This window comes from Bombina bombina, chromosome 7 (genome assembly GCF_027579735.1).
Source record: "Bombina bombina isolate aBomBom1 chromosome 7, aBomBom1.pri, whole genome shotgun sequence".
NCBI lineage: Eukaryota > Metazoa > Chordata > Amphibia > Anura > Bombinatoridae > Bombina > Bombina bombina.
This window is the reverse complement of record NC_069505.1, coordinates 417,322,943-417,350,122: the sequence shown is the minus strand read 5'-3', so window position 1 is coordinate 417,350,122 and position 27,180 is coordinate 417,322,943. Positions and strand designations below refer to the sequence as shown.

General features: G+C 41.8%; 1 protein-coding gene across 2 annotated transcripts in view; it reads left to right on the top strand.

The window, feature by feature from the left end:
* The window catches only part of HMGXB4 (HMG-box containing 4), a 37,222-nt gene extending 18,807 nt beyond the window's left edge, over positions 1 to 18,415 (top strand). For both annotated transcript variants that reach the window (XM_053721238.1, XM_053721239.1), the window contains exons 9-10: positions 15,755 to 15,877; positions 17,124 to 18,415. In XM_053721238.1, the coding sequence (XP_053577213.1) occupies positions 15,755 to 15,877; positions 17,124 to 17,168 (168 nt within the window). In that variant the 3' untranslated portion in view covers positions 17,169 to 18,415. The remainder of the gene's footprint in view (positions 1 to 15,754; positions 15,878 to 17,123) is intronic.
* Positions 18,416 to 27,180: the final 8,765 nt, after the last annotated feature.

Sequence of the window (27,180 nt, the reverse complement as noted above, 5' to 3'; positions counted from 1 at the left end):
AGGGGTATCTTCTAGAGTTCAAGGAACTTCCTCCAAGGGGAAGGTTCCACATGTCTCGCTTATCTTTAGACCAGATAAAGAGACAGGCATTCTTACGTTGTGTAGAAGACCTATTAAAGATGGGAGTGATACACCCAGTTCCAACAGCGGAACAAGGACTGGGTTTTTACTCAAACCTGTTTGTAGTTCCCAAAAAAGAAGGAACTTTCAGGCCAATTCTGGACTTAAAAATTCTAAACAAATTCCTCAGAGTTCCATCATTCAAAATGGAAACCATTCGGACAATTTTACCAACGATCCAGGAGGGTCAATACATGACTACCGTGGACTTAAAGGATGCGTACCTGCATATTCCTATCCACAAAGATCACCATCAGTTCCTGAGGTTCGCCTTTCTGGACAAACATTACCAGTTCGTGGCTCTTCCGTTCGGTTTTGCCACTGCTCCCAGAATTTTCACAAAGGTGCTAGGGTCCCTTCTAGCGGTGCTAAGACCGAGGGGCATTGCAGTAGCACCTTACCTAGACGACATTCTAATACAAGCGTCGTCCCTTCCCAAAGCAAGGGCTCATACAGACATTGTTTTAGCCTTTCTCAGATCTCACGGATGGAAGGTGAACATAGAAAAAAGTTCCTTGTCCCCGTCCACAAGGGTTCCCTTTCTGGGAACAATAATAGACTCCGTAGAAATGAAGATCTTTCTGACAGAGGTCAGGAAGTTAAAGCTTCTGAACGCTTGTCGAGTTCTTCAATCTATTCCTCAGCCCTCCATAGCTCAGTGCATGGAGGTAATAGGACTAATGGTTGCGGCAATGGACGTGGTTCCTTTTGCTTGAATTCATTTAAGACCATTGCAACTGTGCATGCTCAAACAGTGGAATGGGGATTATGCAGACTTGTCTCCCCAGATTCAAATGGACCAGAAAACCAGAGACTCACTCCTCTGGTGGTTGTCTCAGGGAATGAGTTTCCGCAGACCAGAGTGGATCATTGTCACGACCGACGCCAGTCTCTTAGGCTGGGGCGCGATCTGGGACTCCCTGAAAGCTCAGGGTCTATGGTCTCGGGAAGAGTCTCTCCTCCCGATAAACATTTTGGAACTGAGAGCGATATTCAATGCGCTCCTGGCTTGGCCTCAACTAGCGTAGGCCAAATTCATAAGATTTCAATCGGACAACATGACGACTAGCGTACATCAATCATCAGGGAGGGACAAAGAGTTCCCTGGCGATGAGAGAGGTATCCAAGATCATCAAATGGGCGGAGGATCACTCCTGCCATCTATCTGCAATTCACATCCCAGGAGTAGACAACTGGGAGGCGGATTATTTGAGTCGTCAGACTTTCCATCCGGGGGAGTGGGAACTTCACCCGGAGGTCTTTGCCCAGTTAACTCAACTATGGGTTATTCCAGATATGGATCTGATGGCGTCTCGCCAGAACTCCAAGGTTCCACGCTACGGGTCCAGATCCAGGGATCCCAAGGCGACACTAGTAGATGCATTAGTGGCGCCTTGGTCGTTCAATCTAGCTTATGTGTTTCCACCGTTTCCTCTCCTTCCCAGGCTAGTAGCCAGGATCAAACAGGAGAAGGCTTCGGTGATTCTAATAGCTCCTGCATGGCCACGCAGGACTTGGTATGCAGACCTGGTGAATATGTCATCGACTCCACCATGGAAGCTACCTTTGAGACAGGACCTTCTAGTACAAGGTCCATTCGAACATCCAAACCTAGTTTCTCTGCAACTGACTGCTTGGAAATTGAACGCTTGATTCTATCTAAGCGTGGGTTTTCGGAATCTGTTATAGATACTCTGGTTCAGGCCAGAAAACCTGTGACCAGGAAAATTTACCATAAGATATGGCAAAAATATATCTGTTGGTGCGAATCCAAGAGTTACTCATGGAGTAAAATTAGGATTCCAAGGATACTTTCTTTTCTCCAAGAGGGTTTGGAGAAAGGTCTGTCAGCTAGTTCTCTAAAAGGACAGATATCTGCTCTGTCTGTCTTGTTGCACAAACGTCTGGCAGCTGTGCCAGATGTACAAGCGTTTGTACAGGCGTTAGTCAGAATCAAGCCTGTCTACAGACCTATGACTCCTCCATGGAGTCTAAACTTAGTTCTTTCAGTTCTTCAAGGGGTTCCGTTTGAACCTTTACATTCCATAGATATTAAGTTACTATCTTGGAAAGTTCTGTTTTTGGTTGCTATTTCTTCTGCTAGAAGAGTTTCTGAATTGTCTGCTTTGCAGTGTACTTCACCCTTTCTGGTTTTTCATACAGATAAGGTAGTTTTACGTACCAAGCCTGGTTTTCTTCCAAAGGTGGTTTCCAACAGGAATATTAACCAGGAAATAGTTGTTCCTTCTCTGTGTCCGAATCCAGTTTCGAAGAAGGAACGCTTGTTACATAACCTAGATGTGGTTCGTGCTTTAAAATTCTATTTAGAAGCAACAAAGGATTTCAGACAGACATCATCCTTGTTTGTCGTCTATTCTGGTAAGAGGAGAGGTCAGAAAGCTACTGCTACCTCTCTTTCCTTTTGGCTAAAAAGCATCATCCGATTAGCTTATGAGACTGCCGGACGGCAGCCTCCTGAACGAATTACAGCTCACTCTACTAGAGCTGTGGCTTCCACATGGGCCTTCAAGAATGAGGCTTCTGTTGAACAGATCTGTAAGGCAGCGACTTGGTCTTCTCTGCATACATTTGCCAAATTTTACAAATTCGATACTTATGCTTCTTCGGAGGCTATTTTTGGGAGAAAGGTTTTGCAAGCAGTGGTGCCTTCCGTTTAGGTTACCTGACTTGTTCCCTCCCTTCATGTGTGTCCTAAAGCTTTGGTATTGGTTCCCACAAGTAAGGATGAAGCCGTGGACCGGACACACCAATGTAGGAGAAAACAGAATTTATGTTTACCTGATAAATTTCTTTCTCCTACTGTGTGTCCGGTCCACGGCCCGCCCTGGCTTTTAGTCAGGTTTAACATTTTTTGTTTTTTGTACACTACAGTCACCACGGCACCTTATGGTTTCTCCTTTTTCTCCTAACCGTCGGTCGAATGACTGGGGGGCGGAGCCAGAGGGGGGGCTATATGGACAGCTTTGCTGTGTGCTCTTTTTGCCATTTCCTGTAGGGAATTAGAATATCCCACAAGTAAGGATGAAGCCGTGGACCGGACACACCGTAGGAGAAAGAAATTTATCAGGTAAACATAAATTCTGTTTTTGTGGTTCTAGCTCGCAGAGCCCTTTGGTTAAAATCCTGGTCTGCGGATGTTTCTTCTAAATCTAAGTTATTAGCTATTCCCTACAAGGGTAAGACCTTCTAAGGAATAGGAGCCTTAAGGTTCAAGGAGGACCTTTGACAAAGCCGAAAGTTGAAAAATGTCAGGGCTAGCAGGGACGCTCTGTCTCTTTTTAAAAAGCAGTTGTGTAAATGAGTGTGGTTTACCATTTTGATTTAAATAACTTTGTATTCTGACCAAACCGCTAGAAACAATGCTTCACATTAGATTTAGCACATTAGGGACCGAGTATATTATCCGCACATCCTAACTTCTGTTGGAAACCTGCTGTTTCTTTATAATCCAATAAGACGTTCCAACAGCCTCATTATTGACTGCCCCATGGTTAGATCCTAGAGAAGAATATACAGCAGTGGAGGACGTTGTTATTTGTTAAAAAATTTATGCTAGTATGTAGATGTGAGACACAACTCGATTTCACTTTCTCTCATTAACCATTTGTTATAATTTATTAACACGGAAGCTGTTGGTACTTAAATGTAGAGTACAATTTAGACCACTACGCTGCTGTTAAGCAAATACCAGTATTTGTATCCCAGTGTGCTGTTGCTTTTACATTTAATACAGCACGAAAGGAAGTGGGTATATTATTAGTATATTATTCTGTAGTACCTACCACAGCCAACTACAGCTGACAACCGGGCGTTTCTTTATAATTCAGTAGCACGTTCTAACATCTCTATTATTTACCGCCCCATGGTTAAATCCTGAATAAGATTATACAGCAGTGGAGTACGTTGTTATTTGTTGCTATGTGTTTAAATCCATGCTAGCATGTATATGTGAGACACAACCCGATCTCACTCTCTCTTATTAACCTGTTGTTATAGCTTATTAGAACGGAAGCTATTGGTACATAATGTGGAGTATAATTTAGGGGTCAACGCTGCTTTTTATTGGCAGTGATAAATCTCAGCTCGCTACCCAAGTGTATGTAATAAACAGCAACACAAATATAGAGTTTATGATTTACTCCCCTCAGAAGTGACAAGTGTATTGTTTCATCCTACATGGTAAGGGCACAATATCCCTAAATGTATATCCAACCTAGTGTGAATATTTGATACAACCCTATTAACCGTTTACATAGGCAGTCAATGAACTATACCTCAACATTACCCTAAACAAACATAAAGGGTAACTAGGGAATATCCAGACATACTTAGTTCATCTTTGTACCTATTTCCAATCATTGGAATTGATATCATTTATACAATATTTTGGTTAGCATCACAGCAATAATTGCAGATTTCTCATATAACGAGCAAGCTCGAACCCCACATAGGATTTGACTACCATTTAAAGTTATAGCATCTTTCGCTGAGAATTACAGGGGGTACCTGGCCGGCTTATTAACTCTATTGAAGTTCCTTGCCATTTTGTGGCCCCCTTCAATGCATTCAGCCTAATTTGGTTTATTTAATTACCCCATTTGTGGTTTTGGTCATTGAATAATCAATTCTGAGGGTATACAATTTTATTTTTAAGAGGTATTATCCTCTGGTACTTTACCCTGATTGGTGATTCACTCATTTTATCACACTGTGGTTTTAATTCATATTATGTTTTATTTTTACCTTATTAAAAGTTATGTTTTATCCCTTCACCACTTCTATTGGACGATCCCTGTTTGGGTCCTCCTTGAACCTTAAGGCTCCTATTCCTTAGTGGTGTTGAGTGCTATTTATGTGCATACTTTTCAAATGCCAACATTTAAATATTCCACCAGTTGTTCTCTTTTTTGCACAGCACCTTGGTCCCCCTCTATCTATTAATAATTTACATCCCCTGGTACGTCTAGGGGTATTACTAGGGTTACAGGGACACACCACCTGTAGTGCCATTGTTTTCTCTTTTCGCCTTTCTAAGGGTAAGACCTTGTTTGAGCCTGGTTTGGCTGAAATCACAGGAGGAAAGAGATCTTTTCTTCCTTAAGATAAGAAGAATAAGCAGAAAGGGCGTCAGAGTAACTTTTCGTTCCTTTCGTAACTTTAGAGGTAAACCCTCCGCTTTAAGTAGGAAACTATCCAAGTCTTACTGGAAGTCTGGTCAGTCTTGGAACAAGGGGAAACAATCTAAGAAACCTGCAGCTGACTCCAAATCAGCATGAAGGGTTGGTCCCTGATCCAGGAACGGGTCTAGTAGGGGGCATGCTTTCTCAATTTGCTCAGGCTTGGATACGAGATGTCCCAGACCTGTGGGCAGTGGAAATTGTATCTCAGGGTACAAGATAGAATTCAAGACTTTTCCTCCCAGAGGTAGGTTTTTTCTCTCAAGATTATCTGTAGACCAGATAAAGAGAGAGGCGTTCTTAAATTGTATCAAGGATCTTTTTGCCCTGGGAGTTATAGTTCCAGTTCCTCCACAGGAACAGGGTCTGGGATTTTATTAAAATCTGTTTGTGGTTTCCAAGAAAGAGGGGACTTTCAGACCTATTTTAGACCTTAAGTGTTTAAACAAGTTCCTCAGTGTACCGTCCTTCAAGATGGAGACTATACATTCCATTCTTCATTTGATTCAAGAGGGTCAGTTTATGACAACCATACACTTAAAGGATGCATACCTTCATGTTCCCATTCATCGGGATCATCACAAGTTTCTAAGGTTTGCTTTCTTAGACAATCATTTCCAGTTTGTGTTTTCTTCCTTTTGGCCTTGTCACAGCTCCCAGAATTTTTTCAAAGGTCCTGGTCCTCTTTTGGCAGTGATCCGGTCTCGGGGCATTGCTGTTATGCCTTATCTGGGGGACATTTTGGTTCAGGCGCCGTCTTTTCAACAAGCAAACTCTCATACGAAGATCTTGTTGTCTTTTCTTCACTCCCACGGTTGGAAGGTAAATCTGGGAAAGAGTTCTCTGATTCCAGCCACAAGAGTAGTGTTTTTAGGGACCATAATAGACTCCCTACTAATGAAGATATTTCTGACAGATGTCAGAAAAACAAAGATCTTCAATTCTTGTCTTGTCCTTCAGTCCACTCCTCGGCCGTCAGTGGCTTTATGTATGGAGGTAATTGGTCTGATGGTAGCTTCCATGAACATCATTCCGTTTGCTCAGTTCCATCTCAGACCTCTGCAATTTTGCATGTTAATGCAATGGAACGGGGACTATGCGGATCTGTTCGCAAATAGTTCTGGATCAGACGACAAGGGACTCTCTTCTGTGGTGTTTGTCTCAGGATCACCTCTCCCAGGGAACTTGCTTTCGTAGACCTTCCTGGGTGATCGTGACCACGGATGCCAGCCTTCTAGGTTGGGGAGCAATTTGGGGGTCATTGAAAACTCAGGGTCTTTGGACTCCGGAGAAACCAGTTCTCTCTATAAACATTCTAGAACTGAGAGCAATTTTCAATGCTCTACTGGCCTGGCCTCAGCTAGCCTTAGCCCGGTTTATCAGGTTCCAGTCGGACAACTTCACTTCGGTGGTGTACATCAACCACCAGGGGGGAACTCGGAGTTCCTTGGCCATGTCAGAGGTGGCCCAGTTAATCCAGTGGGGGGAGTCTCAAAACTTGTCTCATGGCTTCTCGGCATAATGCTAAGCTTCTGAGGTACGGCTCGAGGTCAAGGGATCACAGGCTTTCTTGATACATGCTCTGGTGGTTCCTTGGAATTTCAGTCTAGCATACATATTTCCTTCTTTCTCTCTTCTGCCAAGAGTCATTGCTCGGATTAAGCAAGAGAGGGTGTTGGTGATTCTCATAGCGCCGGCGTGGCCTTGCAGGATCTGGTATGCAGATCTAGTGGAAATGTTGTCTCTACCTCCATGGAGACTCCCTCTGATGAAGGACCTTCTACTTCAGGGTCCTTTTCTTCATCCAAATCTTGTTTCTCTGAAGCTGACTGCCTGGAGATTGAACGATTGATTTTGTCTAAGCGTGGGTTTTCAGAGTCAGTCATTGAGACCATGATTCAGACTCTTAAGCCTGTGGCAAGAAAGATTTACTATAAGATATGGTGTAAATATCTGTATTGCTGTTAATCCAGAGGCTTCTCTTGAAGTAGAGTCAGGAGTCCTAGTATTTTGTCTTTTCTGCAGGAGGGTTTGGAGAAGGGTTTGTCAGCTAGTACTCTGAAAGGTCAGATTTCTGCATTGTCTATTTCTTTTACAAGATATGACGAGTCCACGGATTTCATCCTTACTTATGGGATTAAGCCTCCTGGTCAGCAGGAAGTGGCAAAGAGCACCACAGCAGAGCTGTATATATAGCTCCTCCCTTCCCTCCCACTTCAGTCATTCTCTTTGCCTATGTTAGTGATAGGAAGAGGTAAAGTTAGTTTAGATTCTTCAATCAAGAAGTTTTTTATTTTAAAATGGTGCCAGTGAGTACTATTTTTCTCAGGGAGAAATCGTCAGTCAATAACATCCCAAGAGGAGTGGAGACCTCTTATTTTCTGCCCTGAGGTTGATGATCTTAGCAAACATTATCTAAGATCTTGCTGGTTCCCACAGAGTGGTTGAAGGTAGTGTAAAGAAACATCTTCAGTGTGGAGAACCGTGTTATGCTACAAGCAGCATTGAGGTATGTTCAGTCATTTGTTTCTGGGGAGACTAGATGCATCAGAACAGGCTGACATTATTCCCTAACTGGGGAGGGGTAATCAGTATGCACTATATGAAAGGAAATGGTGTACCTGGAATTCCCTTTTATTTTGATTACTTATCAGTGTGTTTGGTGTTTTCACTTATACTGGTGGGCTGACGCTGGGAGATGCGGTTTGCTGCTTAAGGGCTGTCGTTATTATGTCATTATAACTGGCTTGGCAGAGAGCAATATTCCATGTTTGTTGCGCTTTTATTATTTAAAGTGTGTGTATCAGAGGGGCACATGGCGTTTTATAGTGATTTAAGTTGGGAAACCGACATGTTGTTTTTCTTCCCATGTGGGTCTCAGTACGGCTCGAGTTACGCCCACGGTTGGCGGGACCTAATTTTGCGCGCTCAGCGGCGCAGTATTCGTCCGGATCGGCAGCAAGGGGGGCCTAAGTCAGTTTGTACACAGTTTGTACACAAAGGGTACAGAGAGACTTAGGAGTGCTACTCAAAGAGGATCAGTGTGATCTGGGGGCAGGTAGGCGCTGCAGCAGAGCTGTGGCGAGGTGCAGGGGCCTGGAGTGTGATAAAAATTATATATAGCATAACCACACAAACGGAGAAATATTGTTAAGTTACTTTGGAACATAAGGGCACTTTTTATTGCTGCAAACGTTGTTTTGACTGATAGCAGAAAAATTGTTGCGCTTTTATTATTTAAAGGCGCAGTACACTTTTTAGTTAAAAATTTTTGACTATATGATTTGACTTCAGAGCTCAATATATCAAGTAAAGAACGACTATTATTGCTATTGCTAGTCTGTTTAACATGTCTGAACTTGAGGAAAGTACTTGTTCTATGTGTTTAGATGCCATTGTGGAACCCCCTCTTACTTTTTGTCCCTCATGTACTGAAAGGGCCTTACAATGTAAAGAACATATTTTCTTTAAGGAAAGTGTGTCTAAGGATGCTTCTCAGTCTGATGAGAATCAGGGTATGCTACTACTTTCTCCCCAAGCGTCACAACCTTTAACGCCCACCCAAGCGACGCCTGGTTCTTCTACCGCGTCCACGTCATTTACTCTGCAGGATATGGCTGCAGTTATGTCATCTACCCTTACAGAGGTTTTATCTAAGTTGCCAGTGTTACAGGGCAAACGCAGCAGGACAGAAGCCAATTCAAATCCTGCGACTTCTGATGTTTTGTTGGCTATTTCCGATGTACCCTCACAGGGATCTGAATTGGGGGTCAGGGAACTTCTGTCTGAGGGGGAACGTTCCGACTCGGGTAGTGTGTTCCCTCAGACGGACTCGGACGTCATGTCCTTTAGATTTAAGCTTGAACACCTCCGCCTGTTACTTCGGGAGGTTTTAGCGACTCTGGATGACTGTGACTCTATTGTGGTACCACCAGAGAAATTGTGTAAGATGGACAAATACTTAGAGGTGCCTACTTACTCTGATGTTTTTCCGGTTCCTAAGAGAATCTCGGAAATTATTACGCAGGAATGGGAAAGACCGGGTACACCGTTCTCACCTTCTCCTAATTTTAAGAAAATGTATCCCATATCTGACACTGTCCGGGACTCTTGGCAAACAGTCCCTAAGGTGGAGGGAGCTATATCTATCCTGGCTAAGCGTACAACTATTCCTATTGAAGACATTTGTGCTTTCAAAGACCCTATGGATAAGAAATTGGAGGGTCTTCTAAAAAAGTTATTTATTCATCCGGGTTTCCTTTTACAACCGACGGCCTGCATTGTACCAGTTACAACTGCGGCGGCCTTCTGGTTTGATGCCTTAGAAGAGTCTCTTAAGACTGAGACTCCTTTAGAGGAAATTTTAGATAGAATTAAGGCTCTTAAGCTGGCTAATTCCTTTATTATGGATGCCGCCTTTCAGATTGCCAAATTGGCGGCTAAGAATGCCGGATTTGCCATTTTAGCGCGTAGAGCGTTATGGTTAAAATCTTGGTCTGCTGATGTGTCATCTAAGTCAAAGCTTTTGGCTATTCCTTTCAAAGGAAAAACCCTATTCGGGCCTGACTTGAAAGAAATAATTTCTGACATTACGGGAGGTAAGGGTCATCTCCTACCTCAGGAGCTAAACTGAGGGGTAAACAAAATAATTTTTGTTCCTTTCGGAACTTCAAATGAGTTTCTTCTTCTCCTCCTCCTCCCTCCTCCCTCCTCTCCCCCCAACCCAAGAAGCCCGCTGCTGCTACCAAGACAGCATGAAGGGGCGGCCCCCGATCCGGGACTGGATCTAGTAGGGGGCAGACTTTCTCTTTTTACCCAGGCTTGGGTAAGAGATGTTCAGGACCTCTGGACACTGGAAATCGTGTCCCAAGGGTATCAACTGGAATTCAGAAATTCTCTCCCAAGGGGGAGGTTTCTTCTTTCACGATTGTCTATAGACCAGCATAAAAAGAGAGGCGTTCTTATGTTGTGTAAAAGACCTCTCTACTATGGGAGTAATTTGTCCCGTTCCATTTCTGGAACAGGGGCAGGGGTTTTACTCAAATCTTTTCGTGGTCCCCAAAAAAGAGGGCACGTTTCGACCTATTTTAGATCTAAAGGATCTAAACAAGTTTCTCAGAGTCCCATCCTTCAAGATGGAGACTATTCGAACAATTCTGCCATTGATCCAGGAGGGTCAATATATGACTACCGTGGACTTGAAGGATGCATATCTTCATATTCCTATCCACAAGGATCATCATCAGTTCCTAAGGTTTGCATTCCTGGACAAACATTTTCAGTTCGTGGCTCTTCCCCTCGGGTTGGCCACAGCACCCAGGATCTTCACAAAGGTTCTAGGGTCCCTTCTGGCGGTTCTCAGGCCGCGGGGCATTGCAGTGGCGCCTTATCTGGACGATATTCTGATCCAGGCGTCGTCTTACCATCTGACAAAATCTCATACAGACATGATTCTGTCCTTTCTGAGGACTCACGGGTGGAAGGTGAATCTAGAAAAGAGTTCACTAATTCCACAGACAAGGGCTCCCTTCTTGGGAACTTTAATAGATTCTATATCCATGAAAATTTTCTTGACAGAGGTCAGAAAGTCAAAGATTCTGAATACATGCCGAGCCCTTCAGTCTAATCCTCGACCATCAGTGGCTCAGTGCATGGAGGTGATTGGATTGATGGTGGCGGCAATGGACATCATTCCGTTTACTCGATTTCATCTCAGACAGCTACAGCTGTGCATGCTCGGGCAGTGGAATGGAGATTATGCAAATTTGTCTCCTCAGATAGATCTGGATCAGGAGACAAGACTCTCTTCTTTGGTGGTTGTCGCCGGATCATCTGTCCCAAGGGACATGCTTCCGCAGACCCTCTTGGGTGATAGTGACAACGGACGCCAGTCTACTAGGCTGGGGTGCGATCTGGAATTTCCTGAAGGCTCAGGGGGTGTGGACTTGGTCGGAGTCTCTACTTCCAATCAATATTCTGGAATTGAGAGCAATATTCAATGCGCTTCAGGCTTGGCCTCAGTTGGCTTCGACCAAATTCATCCGATTTCAGTCGGACAACATCACGACTGTAGCTTACATCAATCATCAGGGAGGAACGAGGAGTTCCTTAGCGATGACAGAAGTATCCAAGATAATTTGGCGGGCGGAAGCTCACTCTTGTTATCTGTCAGCAATCTACATCCCAGGAGTGGACAACTGGGAAGCGGACTTTTTAAGCAGACAGACGTTTCATCCGGGGGAGTGGGAACTCCATCCGGAGGTCTTTGCCACCCTGATTCTCAGATGGGGCAGACCGGAATTGGATCTGATGGCGTCTCGTCACAATGCCAAGCTCCCAAGATACGGATCCAGGTCAAGGGATCCTCAGGCCGAACTGATAGATGCCTTGGCAGTGCCTTGGTTGTTCAACCTAGCTTATGTGTTTCCACCGTTTGCTTCCTTCCCCGGGTGATTGCACGGGTCAAACAGGAGAGGGCTTCGGTAATTCTAATCGCGCCTGTGTGGCCCCACAGGACTTGGTATGCCGATCTGGTGGACATGTCCCCTCTGCCGTCGTGGAAGCTTCCATTGAGGCAGGACCTTCTCATTCAGGGACCCTTCCATCATCCGAATTTAATTTCTCTGCAGCTGACTGCTTGGAGATTGAACGCTTGATTTTATCTAATCGGGGGTTCTCTGATTCGGTCATTGATACTTTGATTCAGGCACGTAAGCCTGTCACTAGAAAGATCTACCATAAGATATGGCGTAAATATCTTTATTGGTGCGAATCCAAGGGCTACTCATGGAGTAGAGTTAGGATTCCCAGGATTTTATCTTTTCTCCAAGAAGGATTGGAGAAAGGGTTGTCAGCAAGTTCCTTAAAGGGACAAATTTCTGCTTTGTCGATTTTACTACACAAGCATTTGGCAGATGTTCCAGACGTTCAGTCTTTTTGTCAGGTTCTGACTAGAATCAAGCCTGTGTTTAGACCAATTGCTCCACCCTGGAGTTTGAATTTAGTTCTTAATGTTCTTCAAGGGGTTCCGTTTGAACCTATGCATTCCATAGATATTAAGTTGTTATCTTGGAAGGTTTTATTTTTGGTTGCTATTTCTTCTGCTCGTAGAGTTTCTGAGCTTTCAGCGTTACAATGTGAATCTCCTTATCTTATTTTCCATTCTGATAAGGTGGTTTTATGTACTAAACCTGGTTTTCTTCCTAAGGTTGTTTCTAATAAGAATATTAATCAGGAAATTGTTGTTCCTTCATTCATTCATAAGAAGGAGCGTTTGTTGCATAACTTGGACGTGGTCCGTGCCCTGAAGTTTTACTTACAGGCGACTAAAGAATTTCGTCAATCATCCTCTTTATTTATTTTATTGTTTTTTCTGGAAAGCGTAGGGGCCAGAAAGCTACGGCTACCTCTCTTTCTTTTTGGCTGAAGAGTATCATCCGTCTGGCATATGAGACTGCTGGCCAGCAGCCTCCTGAAAGAATTACGGCTCATTCCACTAGGTCTGTGGCTTCTTCATGGGCATTTAAAAACGATGCTTCTGTTGAACAGATTTGCAAGGCTGCAACTTGGTCGTCTCTTCACACTTTTTCCAAATTTTACAAATTTTATACTTTTGCTTCATCTGAGGCTGTTTTTGGGAGAAAGGTTCTTCAAGCAGTGGTGCCTTCCGTTTAGGTTCCTGTCTTGTCCCTCCCTTTCATCCGTGTCCTATAGCTTTGGTATTGTATCCCATAAGTAAGGATGAAATCCGTGGACTTGTCATATCTTGTAAAAGAAAAGGAAATTTATGCTTACCTGATAAATTTATTTCTTTTACGATATGACGAGTCCACGGCCCACCCTGTTATTTCTAGGACAGGTATGTACTTATTTTTGTTAAACTTCAGTCACCTCTGCACCTTTGGCTTTTCCTTTCTCTTCCTAACTTCGGTCGAATGACTGGAGTGGGAGGGAAGGGAGGAGCTATATATACAGCTCTGCTGTGGTGCTCTTTGCCACTTCCTGCTGACCAGGAGGCGTAATCCCATAAGTAAGGATGAAATCCGTGGACTCGTCATATCGTAAAAGAAATAAATTTATCAGGTAAGCATACATTTCCTTTTTGTTGCATAAGCGTTTGGCGGACGTGCAATCTTTTTGTCAGGCTTTGGTTAGGATTAAGCCTGTGTTTAAGCCCCTTACTCCTCCCTGGAGTCTTAACCTTGTTCTTAGAGTTTTACAGCGGGCTCTGTTTGAACCTATGCATTCCTTAGATATCAAGATGTTATCTTGGAAGGTTTTGTTTCTTGTTGCTATTTCTTCTGCTTGGAGAGTTTCATAACTCTCGGCTCTGCAGTTTGCTTCTCTTATTTTTCATTCTTATAAGGTGGTTTTACTTTCTAAATTAGGTTTCCTACCTAAGGTTGTTTCAAACAAGAATATTTATCAGGAGATTGTGGTTCCTTCTTTGTGTCCTAATTCTTCTTCTCCTAAGGAGCGTTTATTGCACAACCTAGATGTTGCGTGTGCATTGAAGTTCTATCTTCAGACGACTAAGGACTTTCGTCAGTCTTCTGCTTTCTTTGTTTGTTTTTCTGGGAATCGCAAGGGTCAGAAAGCTACGGCTACTTCTCTTTGGCTAAGGAGTATTATTTGTTTGGCCTATGAGACTTCTGAACAGCAACCTCCTGAGAGAATCACTGCTCATTCTACGAGGGCCGTTTCTTCTTCCTGGGCATTTAAAAATGAAGTTTCTGTGGAACAGTTTTGCAAGGCTGCAATTTGGTCCTCTTTGCATACTTTTTTCAAAGTTTTATACATTTGATACTTTTGCCTCAGCTGAGGCTTTTTTTGGGAGAAGGGTTTTTCAAGCGGTGGTGCCTTTTGTTTAGGTTCCTGTCTTGTCCCTCCTTTATCATCTGTGTCCTCTAGATTGTGTATTGATTCCCACTATTAATTGATGATTCCGTGGACTCACCATATCTTAGGAAAGAAAACATAATTTATGCCCACCCTTTATTTAAGACAGTTATTTTTTCTAAAACCTCAGGCACCTCTACACTTTTGTGTTATCTTCTTTTTCCATTTTTCCTTCGGCTGAATGACTGGAGGTTATGGGTAAGGGAAGTGACATATATAGCAGCTTTGCTGTAGTGCTCTTTGCCTCCTCCTGCTGGCCAGGAGTGATATTCCCACTAGTAATTGATGATTCCGTGGACTTAACATATCCGGAAAGAAAGACATTTATCAGGTAAGCATACATTTTGTTTTTACAGCATTTATTAAACTTCAAGTTTGTAGTCAGCGAGTGACTTATACGAGCTGGTAAAAGATATAAATATATTTACAGACAGGGCTGGCATCTTTTTTGTTTTGCTCATCAAGCTCACTATGATCTTGTCCCCTTAAATAACAATCTTCAAACATAACTTTTTGGGGGTTTAAAGCCCCTGTAAATCATTTGTAAATCTGTTTAAAATGATATTAAAACTGGAAAATGCTATTAAATATTAGTAAAAATGTGTATATTAAAATATAATTGCAGAATATGAGTAATACATTGACTTTTTCAGTTATTTTATATACAGTGTCATTTGACAGATATATTACAAGTGACCAATGCTTTACACCTGTGTAATCAGTTTCAAGATTTGTAACCATGTAAAATGTAACTGTGTTTAGGATTTTTATTTCACCTTTCATTACAGTGATGGCAAATCCTAGCGTTTGTGAAACGCTAGGATTTACCAGTGCAACAAATAAAGGGGACTTTCAGTCATTAAGTATAAAATACTTCATGCTGAAAGTTCCTTTATTTGTTTGAAGAGTTCACCGCACTGAGCTCCTCAGGCAGCCCACGGCAGAACGCTATTTTGCTGTGGGGTGATCTTAGCCAATAGCGTGCTAGCTTACCGGCTTGGCGCCAGCTGGCCCACGCAGCTATTGGCTAAGAGGTGGAAACGTCACCTCACAGCAAAATAGCGTTCTGTAGTGGGCTGCTTGAGGAGCTCAGAGCAGCGAACGCTTCCAACAAATAAAGAAGCTTTCAGCATGAAGTATTTTATACTTCATGACTGAAAGTCTCGTTTATTTGTTCCACTGGTAAATCCTAGCATTTCACAAACGCTAGGATTTACTATAACTTTAATAAACACATCTTCCTATTAAATTAACTGTAGCTTTATATCTCTGCATCACATAAAACACAGATGTGGACGACACTCTCAAACCAGAATATGCACAAATCCTGTGCCACTGGCAAAACGCACAGTTCTGGGCGCTCACAAGAAAGCTGGGTTTAATTGCAGTGAACCAAGCTTGGGTGCAAAGCCCAATAGGAAAAATCACATACAAATATCAAACACAATGCACCAAAGAGCCACACACTTATGTCTCTATGTAAGAATGCAGTGTTTGGTGTGTACATCATGATAAGACATGTCATTCCTGGTTTTCAGGGTATGGTTGCGGTATCAGGCAGCCTGTCCGTCCTTCTGGATTCCATCCTGTGTGCTTTGGGCCCATTAGTTTGTCTCACAAGCCATGTGCCCCAGCTGAATGCCTGCCCGAAGCAAGTCTTGGTAAGAGGAAACTTCCTTTGCTCATAAAATCACTTTAGTTTCAGTTTGAATGTTAAGAACTGTGTAATGTGTGTTGTAATTCATATACAAATCATCCATTTAAATAAAAGGTCCCTTATCTATTCATACAGTATGCATTCTATAAATAACTTTGCTAAGGGTAATTTGCCCCAATAAAGAATATTTCATAAAAGCAGCAAATTAATCACTTCTCACATATTTGTGCTGCAATCTGGGGTATTTGTTTTATTTCTTCCCGGATTTCAACTTCCAGTGTGTTTAGCTTAATAGGCCAATTGATCATTTTACTCCAGAGAACAATGAAACTGTTTTGTGTTACTGAGACCGAGGGAGGGAATCCCCAACTGTTTTTAAAGGGAAATGGAACGTAAATGGAAATGAAAGATTATAAAATGTGTAATTATTCATAGGGAAATAACTTTGAAATATACCGTTATTTATTTTGTCCCCTTTTTCCTGTAATTTAGAAAGTGCAAACAATTTAAAAATGTGGACTCCTGTTAGTAATTGTTGTATTGCTGCAAATTTGTTAATAAAGTTTACTGTCATTTTAACTCTGTCCGTGCTACATTCTGTACAGTGATTGTTGGATTGCTGAGTAGCCCATTTATATCTGCAGCTAATTGGCCACAGCAGAGTTGATAAGTTAAAGGGACATAAAAACCTTGATTTTTTTTTTCCTTTCATGATTTAGGTAGAACATACAATTTTAAACAGCTTTCCAGTTTACTTTGCATTATCAAATTTGCTTCACTCTTTGGTATCCTTTGTTGAAAGAGCAGCAATGCACGACTGGGAGCTAGCTGAGCACATTGGGTGAGCCAATGAAAAGAGGTATATATGTGCAGCCACCAATCAGCAGCTAGCTGTCAGTAGTGCTGCTCCTGAGCATACCTAGGTATCTGCTTCAACTAAAGATTCCAAGAGAAAAAAAAATAAAAAATAATGAAAGTAAATTGGAAAGTTGTTTAAAAAGGTATGTTCTATCTGAATCATTTTTGTGTCCCTTTAAGATGCTGCAAAACAAGGACGTAAAGTAAGAATAATGGATTATCTCCTCCAAATAAGACAAGCGGTGGTGGCGTTTGGCCATGAAAAAAATATCAAACAAGATGTTAATGTATTGAGAACATTTTCACACTTGGTATTTTAATTTAAAGCAAGTGCAAGGTTTTTTATTTCCATTCAACACAAATTATTTCCCTTTCTCTTTTTTTCCCCTTAGTCAAATACTCTGGATAATATCGCTTACATCATGCCGGGCTTGTGACAGCGGCGTCTGCGGCGCAGGATGTTTTTAGACTCTGTACAGTACTGTATGATATGTATACATAGAATCTGTGATTTTATCATGAAGAAAGAAGAGTGTTTGTTTTATTCCGGTATATCACAGCAGCTACCTACCTGAGCACAGACTGCGCAACCAGGTGATCCACTCACTACTGAATCAGGAAATACCATCCGTCTTGCTACAAAAGTGACAGATATTACAAGAGCGGGTGAGGGTAAACAGAATTGTTAATGAAAGGGGAAATTTAAGCATTTCTATTAATATTAAAGGGGCATGGGAGTCAAAATTATACTGATTCAGATAGAGTGTACAATCTAAAAAAGTGATACACTCGGCTTGTGCACAAACACTCTATTACACAGTACTCCTAGCTATACAGCTAAGTTTACCATAGAGGGGCTTCTGCACTATATAGCTTCCTCTACAGGTCCCATGTATAAACATTGCTTCATATACTGCTGCTGGCGCATAGCGCACAAATCACGTGCACGCCCCTGAACGTACTTCAGTATGTTCTCGTGGAACAGAAGTCCCTTTATAATTTTTGAAATGCCCCCATCGACTTAATGACATTTTAATACTGGCCGAATTGTGGTTTTCTTAGACCAAATTCTGTTGCTGCCAATGAGGCTGTGATTTGATGTCTACTCTAAGATTTCTCCACCCGCAGTTCTTTGTTTGTTGTTTTGTTTACAATTTATGGTCTTAGACAAAGCTATGCTTTCTGTAGTCACAATCACTATATTGCACATTACCTGTATCTGACTGCTACAAAACACTAACAAAGAGATGTGGGTGGAGAAAATTGTGCAAGATTATTTCAAATTAGCATTCTTTTTTATTTAACACATTAATAATTGTACAGTGTGTTCATTATAAATGATTTGTGTGTCATTTTACAACCAACTTATGAATTGCAGGCAGAGCTATGTCAGTGCCCAGGGAATACGCTGCTCTGTATTTTGCTGACAAGCCAGAGATAAAGCTTTTACTGACTTTGAATTGTTGTCCCCTGGGTGCCATTTATATGGTTTTTAACTGTTTTTATAAATAAAGAGAATATAATTTGTATTCAGCTGGTGCTCTATGTTTAATATATTCTTGGCTTGTTACAAAAACTGATCATGCATCTCTTTATTGGAAAGTATCCTTAAAGGGACAGAAAGCACCTTGAGATTTGTATATAAAATGTTTTGTTATGTGTAATAAAATAATGTGGCAGTATACTTTTATTATTTATTTTGCCTTTTTTCGTGTAATTTAGCTTTGAAAATTGAGCAATTTCTAATTCTCCGACTTTAAAATGCACCTGCTGACTTCTCAAGGATGGCCCTGCTACATATCTGTCCATAATTGGCTACAACTGCAGAACAATTTAGTTTTTACTAACTTACTAGCCTTCTTGTCTGTAGACTAAAGCCCAGATTGGCTTCTCCAAATAAGGCAACCGGTGAGTGGAGTTTGGCTTTTGATAAATAATTTCTGCAAGATGTTAATTTGTTTTAAAAACCTTAAGACTTGGCTGATGTGTTATTCTATAGCAACACAACAGAGATGTTTTGTAATAACAAGGTGTTTATGGTCCCTTTTTGATTAACTTGAAATTGTAATTAATGTCTAATTATGCTTCTCATTATTTATTTTGTCATATTTTCCTGTAATTTTTGTCTTAAAATTTTGGGGTTTTCATTTCTTAGACTCGGAAGTGCACACTACAGACTTCTCAAGCCTAACCCTGATACATATCCATCCTTAACTGACTTCAGCAGAGGTGATAAGATAGATAATGCCAAACAATACAAGTGTGGCTAACAAAATAGCTGTAGCTACTCCAATAACAAGTTAAAACTGGCTCCTCCAAATATGTCATGATGGGACAGCAATCGCAGCAAAAAGGTGTTAATCCATTCAAACACTTTCCATACTTACCTAGTAAATGAATTGCAAGTCTGCAGGAATAAATCTTATAATTACAAGATGTTTACTGTCCCTTTCAATAGTCTTGTCTCAGAGTGAAATATATGAAACATACTTAGAGATTTGCATCTTATTCTGTGAATGGATTAATGACAGACAAATATGAACACACCTCACACCTTTACCCGTAGAGTATTTGGGTATAGGGAGGCTGGGTATGCAGTTTGAGAGACCTAGAGTAGAGTGAAGACCAGTTGGTTGTATCATTGTGGACCTATGTGTTATGTGGGTGGAGTCATGTGGTTTATCTAGGCCAGTGATGGCGAACCTTGGCAATCCAGATGTTTCAGAACGACATCTCCCATGATGCTTAAACACTCTGCAGTCTAGTCGAGCATCATGGGAAATATAGTTCAGAAACATCTAGAGTGTCAAGGTTTACCAGAGGTCCTAACTTTTCAGCATTTTGCGGGATTGTCCCACTACCCAGCAAAGCGACCACTCTTGTCAGGGAGAGAATTCCAGAATGCTGCTACTCCCCCCCCCCCATATCTCTGTCACACTGCTCCTCTGCTCTGCTGTGGCCGTTGCCACAGACACAGGCACTCCTCCTGTTGCTAGGGATTCGGCAGTGTAACTGCAGCATGGTGATTATATTATAACCGCCTGCCCTGTCTTCCCTATGTAAAGGCCTCAGTCGCTCTCAACTGTGCCCAAGTATAGGTGTTACTTTTTGTGCTGTATATCTGTATGCCATTCTGTTGCCGAACTTTACCTGCCTGACCATTCTATTGATTTACACTTGAACTGCCTTACCGCTGGATTCCCTACCTATTGCTGTCAGAGACTATCCTGTCTGTTTCCAGTCCTTCAAGTGGTTTACCCTTGAACTGCCTAACCACTGATTCCTACCTGCTGCCGCCAAAGACTACCCTGCATAGTGTGAGTACTGCTTACCTCATTTTGTGAACTTTCTCTGCTCTAGAATATTCCCTTATCATTCCAGCTTGACGCCGGGATAAGAAGACTACTGGCCAAGTTTGGTCTGATAGTGGAATATCCCACGAGCGTTGCAATCTCCCCGACTAAACCACTGGAAAATGTAGGTAAGTATGGTGTGTATGGTTAGCCACGCTCTTGCAGCTCCTCAGAGGTGGAGCATCATTTGGGGGCAAGCACTACCGTTGTCAGGTGTTGAGTGGGATGTTTGCCCCTGGGATGAGTTGTTTTTGGGATATCATGCATGAAGATGAGCCCTTGGAAATCTGCCATTTGTTTACAGTGTGCAAGGCTTTTTCCTTTGTTGTAGGTTGGACTAAAAAGGGTCTTAGCATATTTTGCACCTATTTGTCAAAATTGTGTTATGCTAAATTTAATTTTTTGAAAGATCTGAACTAGTATAACAATTAGTAAGTTACATAAGAAACAAAGTACACAAGAAGGATAAATCAATAATCATTTTGTTTTCTTGAGAATTGTCATACATTTTTTACAATGACTACTCACATTCATATTCTGTCAATGTATTTTATTTACAGATATTTTTACAATACAAAATATTTAAAGGTCTTCAGGTGGTGGTTTGGACATTCCATGTAGATGGAAGCATCCCACCGCTGCCCCCTCTGTGACGGATTCCCGCTACCCCAACTGGGTAGCTCTGCTAAAGGATCCTCCCGATACCTGGAACCTGCCACTATGTAGCGGAGAAAGCAATTCTAGCAGAAGCCCACCCAAATAACTAGACAGACTAGTATTCAGGTGAAAACGCGAAGTACAATTTAATGGTAAAAACACACAACATTTATACACTGTCAGGCTATGTAGATAGCAATAGAGATTAGGATCTCAACTGCTGACCTAGCAGACAAAAAGTGTAATATGTATCACCTTGAATGCTGAACTATCTTTTTTATAGCCCAGGTTTACTTAGTGACTTTTATAGAAATGAAATTCAGATAGCTGCTATACTTGTAAATGAAGTTGCAACTGAGAGTTAGGATAGGTAGCTTCTTGCAGATTTATTTAATTATAGAACAATTAAATCTCTGCTTAATTTGTAGCTAGGAATATAAAAGCACCTGGCTCAATAGAGAAGTACACAGTAACGCTTGCCCTTTAAATACTTGGTCTGTGTCCCTGCAGCAGTGCCTGCATTCAACTAAGCAGAGCTCTTGTGCTGCTGTAGTTAGAGCTGGCTCCTGTGTGTACTGTGATCAAAACAGGCTTGTGTGGAACCAATCTGTTTGCAGATGCAAAAAGGGGGCGTGGCTAAGCTCTGGTGCTGAACTGACTGTATTGAAGGCAATCTGGTGCAGAATAAATTCTTTTTTTTTTTTTTTTTTTTTTTTTTTTAAAGCAATTTTTTATTGAAGTCATAAACAAATATAATAATGATGACATTTCCAAAAACAATGAGAAATGAAAAGAAATATAGTGCTATTACAGAGATACTGCCCAGCCAACAATACAAGGTAGGTCAACCTAATGAGCATTTATAAGTTTGGAGAATGGTATTTAATGATGGCTCGTAATGAAGTGAGGGAGCGAAAATTGGTTGGAGATATGTCAAAGCAGGGAGGTTGACTAGGCACTACAGGTAAGCAGAAGAAGCAGATGAATCCAGTTCATCGGGGGCATTAGTAAAGATTCGGACTATATAAATTGAGACTTCAGTTTTATATTTTATGTTTAGAAGGGGAGTAGCTACAGCGTTGGTCACATTTGGACCGTATATTATCGTGAACATTATATCTAATGTAACTACTCAGAGTCAGTTGCTTGGCCACTTTTGGACCAGATTAGGAAGGAGGGGGATAAAGGAGTGCAGCGGACAAGAGCCGCTCAAAGTGGAACGGGGAAGGGATAGGAGGGCGGAGCCAGGTAGGATAGTAGATAGGTTAGTAAAGGTCAAATTGTATAATTACAATATATTGGGCTTGAAAGGGAAAAACATGTTGTTTATAAAGAATGAGGGGTGGTAGCTAAGTGGGAAGTAGCTGGGTCTTGGGCCGACTCTTAATGCAAATAAATTCACTTTCTACGTAATGAACAGAAGTTGGACTCTACAATATTGTATAGTGCGGAGGGGGAATATTAGATTATTTGGGGCCTAGAGGAACTCAGGGTGAGCCCCTCTCCTAGGGGAGTGCCACCTATAGGCAATGCAGGAAAAAGGAGGAGGGATATGACCCGCAGGCAATAAGTACCAGCGGGAAAGGGAGGAGAGAGGCTCGACCGGGACAGATAGTGTGTACTAATAAGGTGGGCATGTCCATAAGGAAACTAGTGATGACATTCATACAATCATAAATAACGATAACATATAACATATAAAGTAAAAATACCCCGGCTTTTAGGCAACAAAGAGAGATACCCATACAGGTGAATATGTCAGAATATAAGGTGGATAGTGAGTAGCTTTACCCTAAGGTATTCCAGAAAACTGTATAACTAAGTAAATAGATACATTTTGGTGTGAGGATAAGAGATAAAATTTTATAGCTGAGTCAAAATACCTTTGACCATAGTCTTGGTCCAGTGCAAGGGAAATCTAATTCCATACAGAACAATATGGAATCTAAGTTCCTGAGTTGGAACAGTTAGTGTTAAACTAGATATGTACATCGTGGGTATCAAGCTCATGTATATAGTGTGGGGCTAGGGGCTAGGGTAGTTAAGATAGAGTAGTCATATATTAAAATAGATGTAAGCCGGTTCGGCTTCACCCTAGTACTCAGATAGGAGGGACAATGGAGTATATTAAGGCATGCCAATATAATAAGTGGCAACAGACTATTGTTAGAAATGGCCAGAGACATAATGGTATTAGCTAGAATTATGAGATTAAATATATATCCCTCATGCACAGGTTTGTTGCTCATCTTAAGATAATAGGAGGGATATAAAAGAGGCTATTCTGCAAGGGCTTAGTTTGAATAAGATATCAAATGTTATATAATTATTAGGTGACGTCTAGTATGTGGGCACCATAAGGTTAACAAGCAATACAACATTTTGCCACGAGCGCTATGTAGTAGTTAGATATATGTAAACATTGCATTGATCCTGAAATAGGAGTTTTTTATAGGGTAAAATAAGCAGGAGCTGGCCTATATCAAGGTGACCACTAGTAAGGCACATCAGTCAGTATGTAATGCAATTATCAGCCTACATCAGTGTTATTTTGTCTGAGATATATACTCTGGTTATATAAGGCTGAACCTTGGAAGGTGACAAAGGAGGTAGGTGTAAAGTGAAAAAGCTCTACTACTTGGTATGCAAACGCATATAGTACATGCCATACAGATAGAATCCTCTCTGTTTATACGTATAGTGTATGCCTCAGAATTCTGATCCCATTCAGCTTCAGGTATAATGGGATAGAGCAAAAGAGAAGCAAAAAAATAAAATAAAAATAATAACAAGTAGCTCCCAAAATTTGCTTAATAAGGCAAATAAGTACTAAAAATAAGTGAAAGGGATGAAGCTGTCTAGAGCTTCTGTTTAGGATGAAGAAAATAACTTAGTGTTGGACTTTTAAACCTTATATAACTGTGAGGAGGATGTGAGAGTACATATTAATATCAGAAACAGAAGAGATTCGAGAGTGTATATCATTACTCTAACAGGAAGTGATCCTTGTAAGGTATACATATATTAGCTATAAAGTTCCACAAGCAATAAACATGTGGATGGTCCCCCATGCATATGTACAGAGTAACTATTATCCCTATATCAAGGGGACATAACTGCATAAAGGCAACCTTCAGGGGTAAACATAGCTGCTGCGGTGCATATCATACATTAACTCCATCAGAGCTGAAAAAGGAAAAAAAAGGCAACCATGTAGGAGCCATTAAACTATCAACCTCAATCTTTACAACATGTATACATTTTTATCTAATTCAACCTGAACATATAGCAGAAGTCCCAGAGTCCGGTATGCAAGGAAAAAAGGCAAGCCCATTGTCTGTCAGAGTGGTAACGGAACTTTCTCACCCCACTCCAGACTTTATATAACTGCTTAAGGGCAAGCAGAGCACAGGTTGGTGCGCTGTTATGTAAGGCCTGCGGGTATCGGGAGTAGAATTGACAGCAAATTGAGCAGCACGATGTTGGACAAATCCTGCGTGAATGTCACCAGGCCGCATGGCGCTGAACTGTTCACTAGCATTTACCAGCACTACAGACCTAAGTATGGGATTCTCTTGTCTCCTTTCGTGTATCACTGCAATGGTCCGTGGCTCATCTCTGCTCCAATGCGGCGGACTCGAGTCATGCAGCCAGGGAACTTGGACTGTCGCTACAGCTTGCGGAGTGTTCTCTATATCCTGAGGTGAGATGGTGCCTTTAATGAGGGATCTCTCCGGTAACGATTTTGCGGTCTGAGTAGAAGGTAAGTGTCCTGTCAGATCCAGTGTCATCCACCGCAGCGGGAATGGAATCTTACACTCCCACCTACTCGGTGAGAGCAGAACTGGGAGCTCCTGATGAGAAGGTAAGATCTTCTTAAGCGGGCCCTCGGGTAGGAGTGTCGGCGACACAGCAGTTTCCCCCTCAGTAAGTGTGATTATTGAAGGGCGGTGAACCGGAGTATCCTCTAGTCCCTCTCCCGCTTGTCTCAGATCTGATCCATGAGAGGGGATCTCTGGGGTTTCCGGTGTTTTGAATATGGATGGTAAATAGCTCCCGGCTTTCTGACTTAGGCCAGATCTTTCAGCGGCTTGAGTTGGTGGTGATAGGAAGGCAGAGAGCAGAAGCTTTATATCTTCCTGCATACTCCGATGGTACCTCTCTAGCAAATGTTGAGTGCGTTGTTCCCATGCATCAAGTATCTCCATATTGACCATGCTTTTGGGAATGACTGCTGTAGTTGCGCGTGGCAAGGCCTAAAAAGTGTTGTCGATGTTAGAGTCCACAAATAAAATATCTTTGGTTTCCTGATGTGTAGGGCTAGTCACGTCCGTTTCCTTGTTAAATCTTAATATGAATATGAGCTCTTTTAAGGTGAATTTATCTGCAAATTATAACTAAGAGCTCAGAGCTGAGGAAAACACGTCTGACTGCCTTAGAAGCTGGCTCCGCCCCCCCCCAGAATAAATTCTTTTGAAATGCTGTCTGAACTCCTGAGTGAAAGGCTTCCCCCGGTAAGCAGGTTATGACTACAAGTGAACTTCAGGGAGAAAGGATGTGTGCATGTCAACACAGAGCAGTTTGCATTCAGAGTAAATTATTTTACCTGAGACTGGATGGTCAGAGCAAAACGATAGTAGCAGGTATTGCTTGTACTATTCAAGCTTGCAGGAGCAGTTTGTTTAACAGCAAGTAAAGTCATTTAGCTGCTAGATTGCTGAAGCTTGAAACAGGTATTTAGCATCAAGGAGAGTTCAATCCTATGGTAATGAAACTTGTGAAAGTTTTATATATAATAGAAATCCAGTGTTGTAATAAAGAAAGAGATTTGTCTAGAGACATGCAGTAGACAGGCGTAGTTTCAGCTTGAGAGCAAAATAACTAAGCACCTGTTTAAGGTGCAATGATGACTTAAATTAGGGAGTAACCAGGTGAACAGGAAATCCAAGGTAGGAAGGAAAAGCTGGACTGGAATCCTCACAGACCCCCCCCCCCCCAAGCAAGCCGTCCCATGGCTTGAGGCTTAGGTCTATAAGGGTAACGTCTATGGAACCTCGAGACAAGTCTCTGGGCGTTCAAGTTGTTGTAAGGTTCCCAGGAATCATCCTCCGGACTGAAGCCTTTCCAGCAAACTAAATATTGGAGTTCACCCTGTGAGAGCCTGGAATCCAAGATATCTTGCACTTCAAAAGTCTCTTCATCCAAAACTGGAGGTAAAGGTGGAAGCAGAACAGTTTGATGTTCATCAGTAGAAACTGGTTTCAATAAGGAAACATGGAACGAGGGGTGAATTTTAAGCGAAGACAGTAGATCAAGCACAACAGCGTTGTCATTAATAATGCGGACAATAGGAAAGGGGCCAATGAAGAGGCCAGCTAGCTTTTTGCAGGGGATTTGCAGGCGTAGATACTTAGTGGAAAGCCAGACCTTGTCTACAATTGCATATTGTGGAGCAGGTCTCCTCCTTAAGTCGTAGAAGCGTTTTTGTGTGGCTTGTGCATCCAATATATTTTTTCGTAACACCTGAAAATTTTCAGCAAGGTTCTGTGTAAAATCATCAACAGTGGGGCTGGTGATGGAATCTGAATAATCAAATGAAAACCTTGGGTGGTAGGCGTAGTTGGCGAAGAATGGTGTCATTTTGGACGAGGTATTCAGCATGTTGTAGGAGAATTCCGCCATTGACAAGAATGTTGACCAGTCATGTTGTCTGTAAGCATAGTAGCACCGAAAATACTGCTCCAGCCATTGGTTCAATCTTTCCGATTGGCCGTTGGTTTGAGGGTGGTATGAGGTAGATAAGCGGTGGTCAATTTGAAGGACTTTACTGAGAAGTTTCCAAAACCGGGAGGTAAATTGACTACTCCTATCTGTAGTTATAATGGAAGGAAGACTGTGTATTCTTACTATAGAATCAAGGAAGAGCTGGGCAGTTTCAGCAGAGGTAGGTAATTTATGGAATGGTACAAAATGAGCCATCTTCGTTAGTAAATCAGTGACAACTAATATGGTGTTTTTACCGGAACTTACTGGAAAATCAACAAGAAAGTTCATTCCTATATGGGTCCAAGGTTTGTCTGGAATCGGTATAGACATAAGTAAACCATATGGTGTTTTTTTCTCTGCTTTAGATGTTATGCACACAGTACAGTTCCTGATGTAATCTTTTACAGATGAATCCATCCTGGGCCACCAATAGTCACTTTTAATCAATTCAACAGTCCTGTGGATACCTGGATGTCCAAGAAGAGGAGGGTCGTGATGTTGTTTGATTAGATCCTGTCTCAGTGTATGAGGGATGTACAATTTAGAATTGTTGTAGTACAAATCGTTTTCTGAGGTGGTAAGGTTTTGTGGAAGATCTTTATCGATGCTTAGAGCCTCCTTTTTAAAGCTTTGGTTGAGAGTGGTAGCAACCCTAAGAACCTTTCTGGTGGTA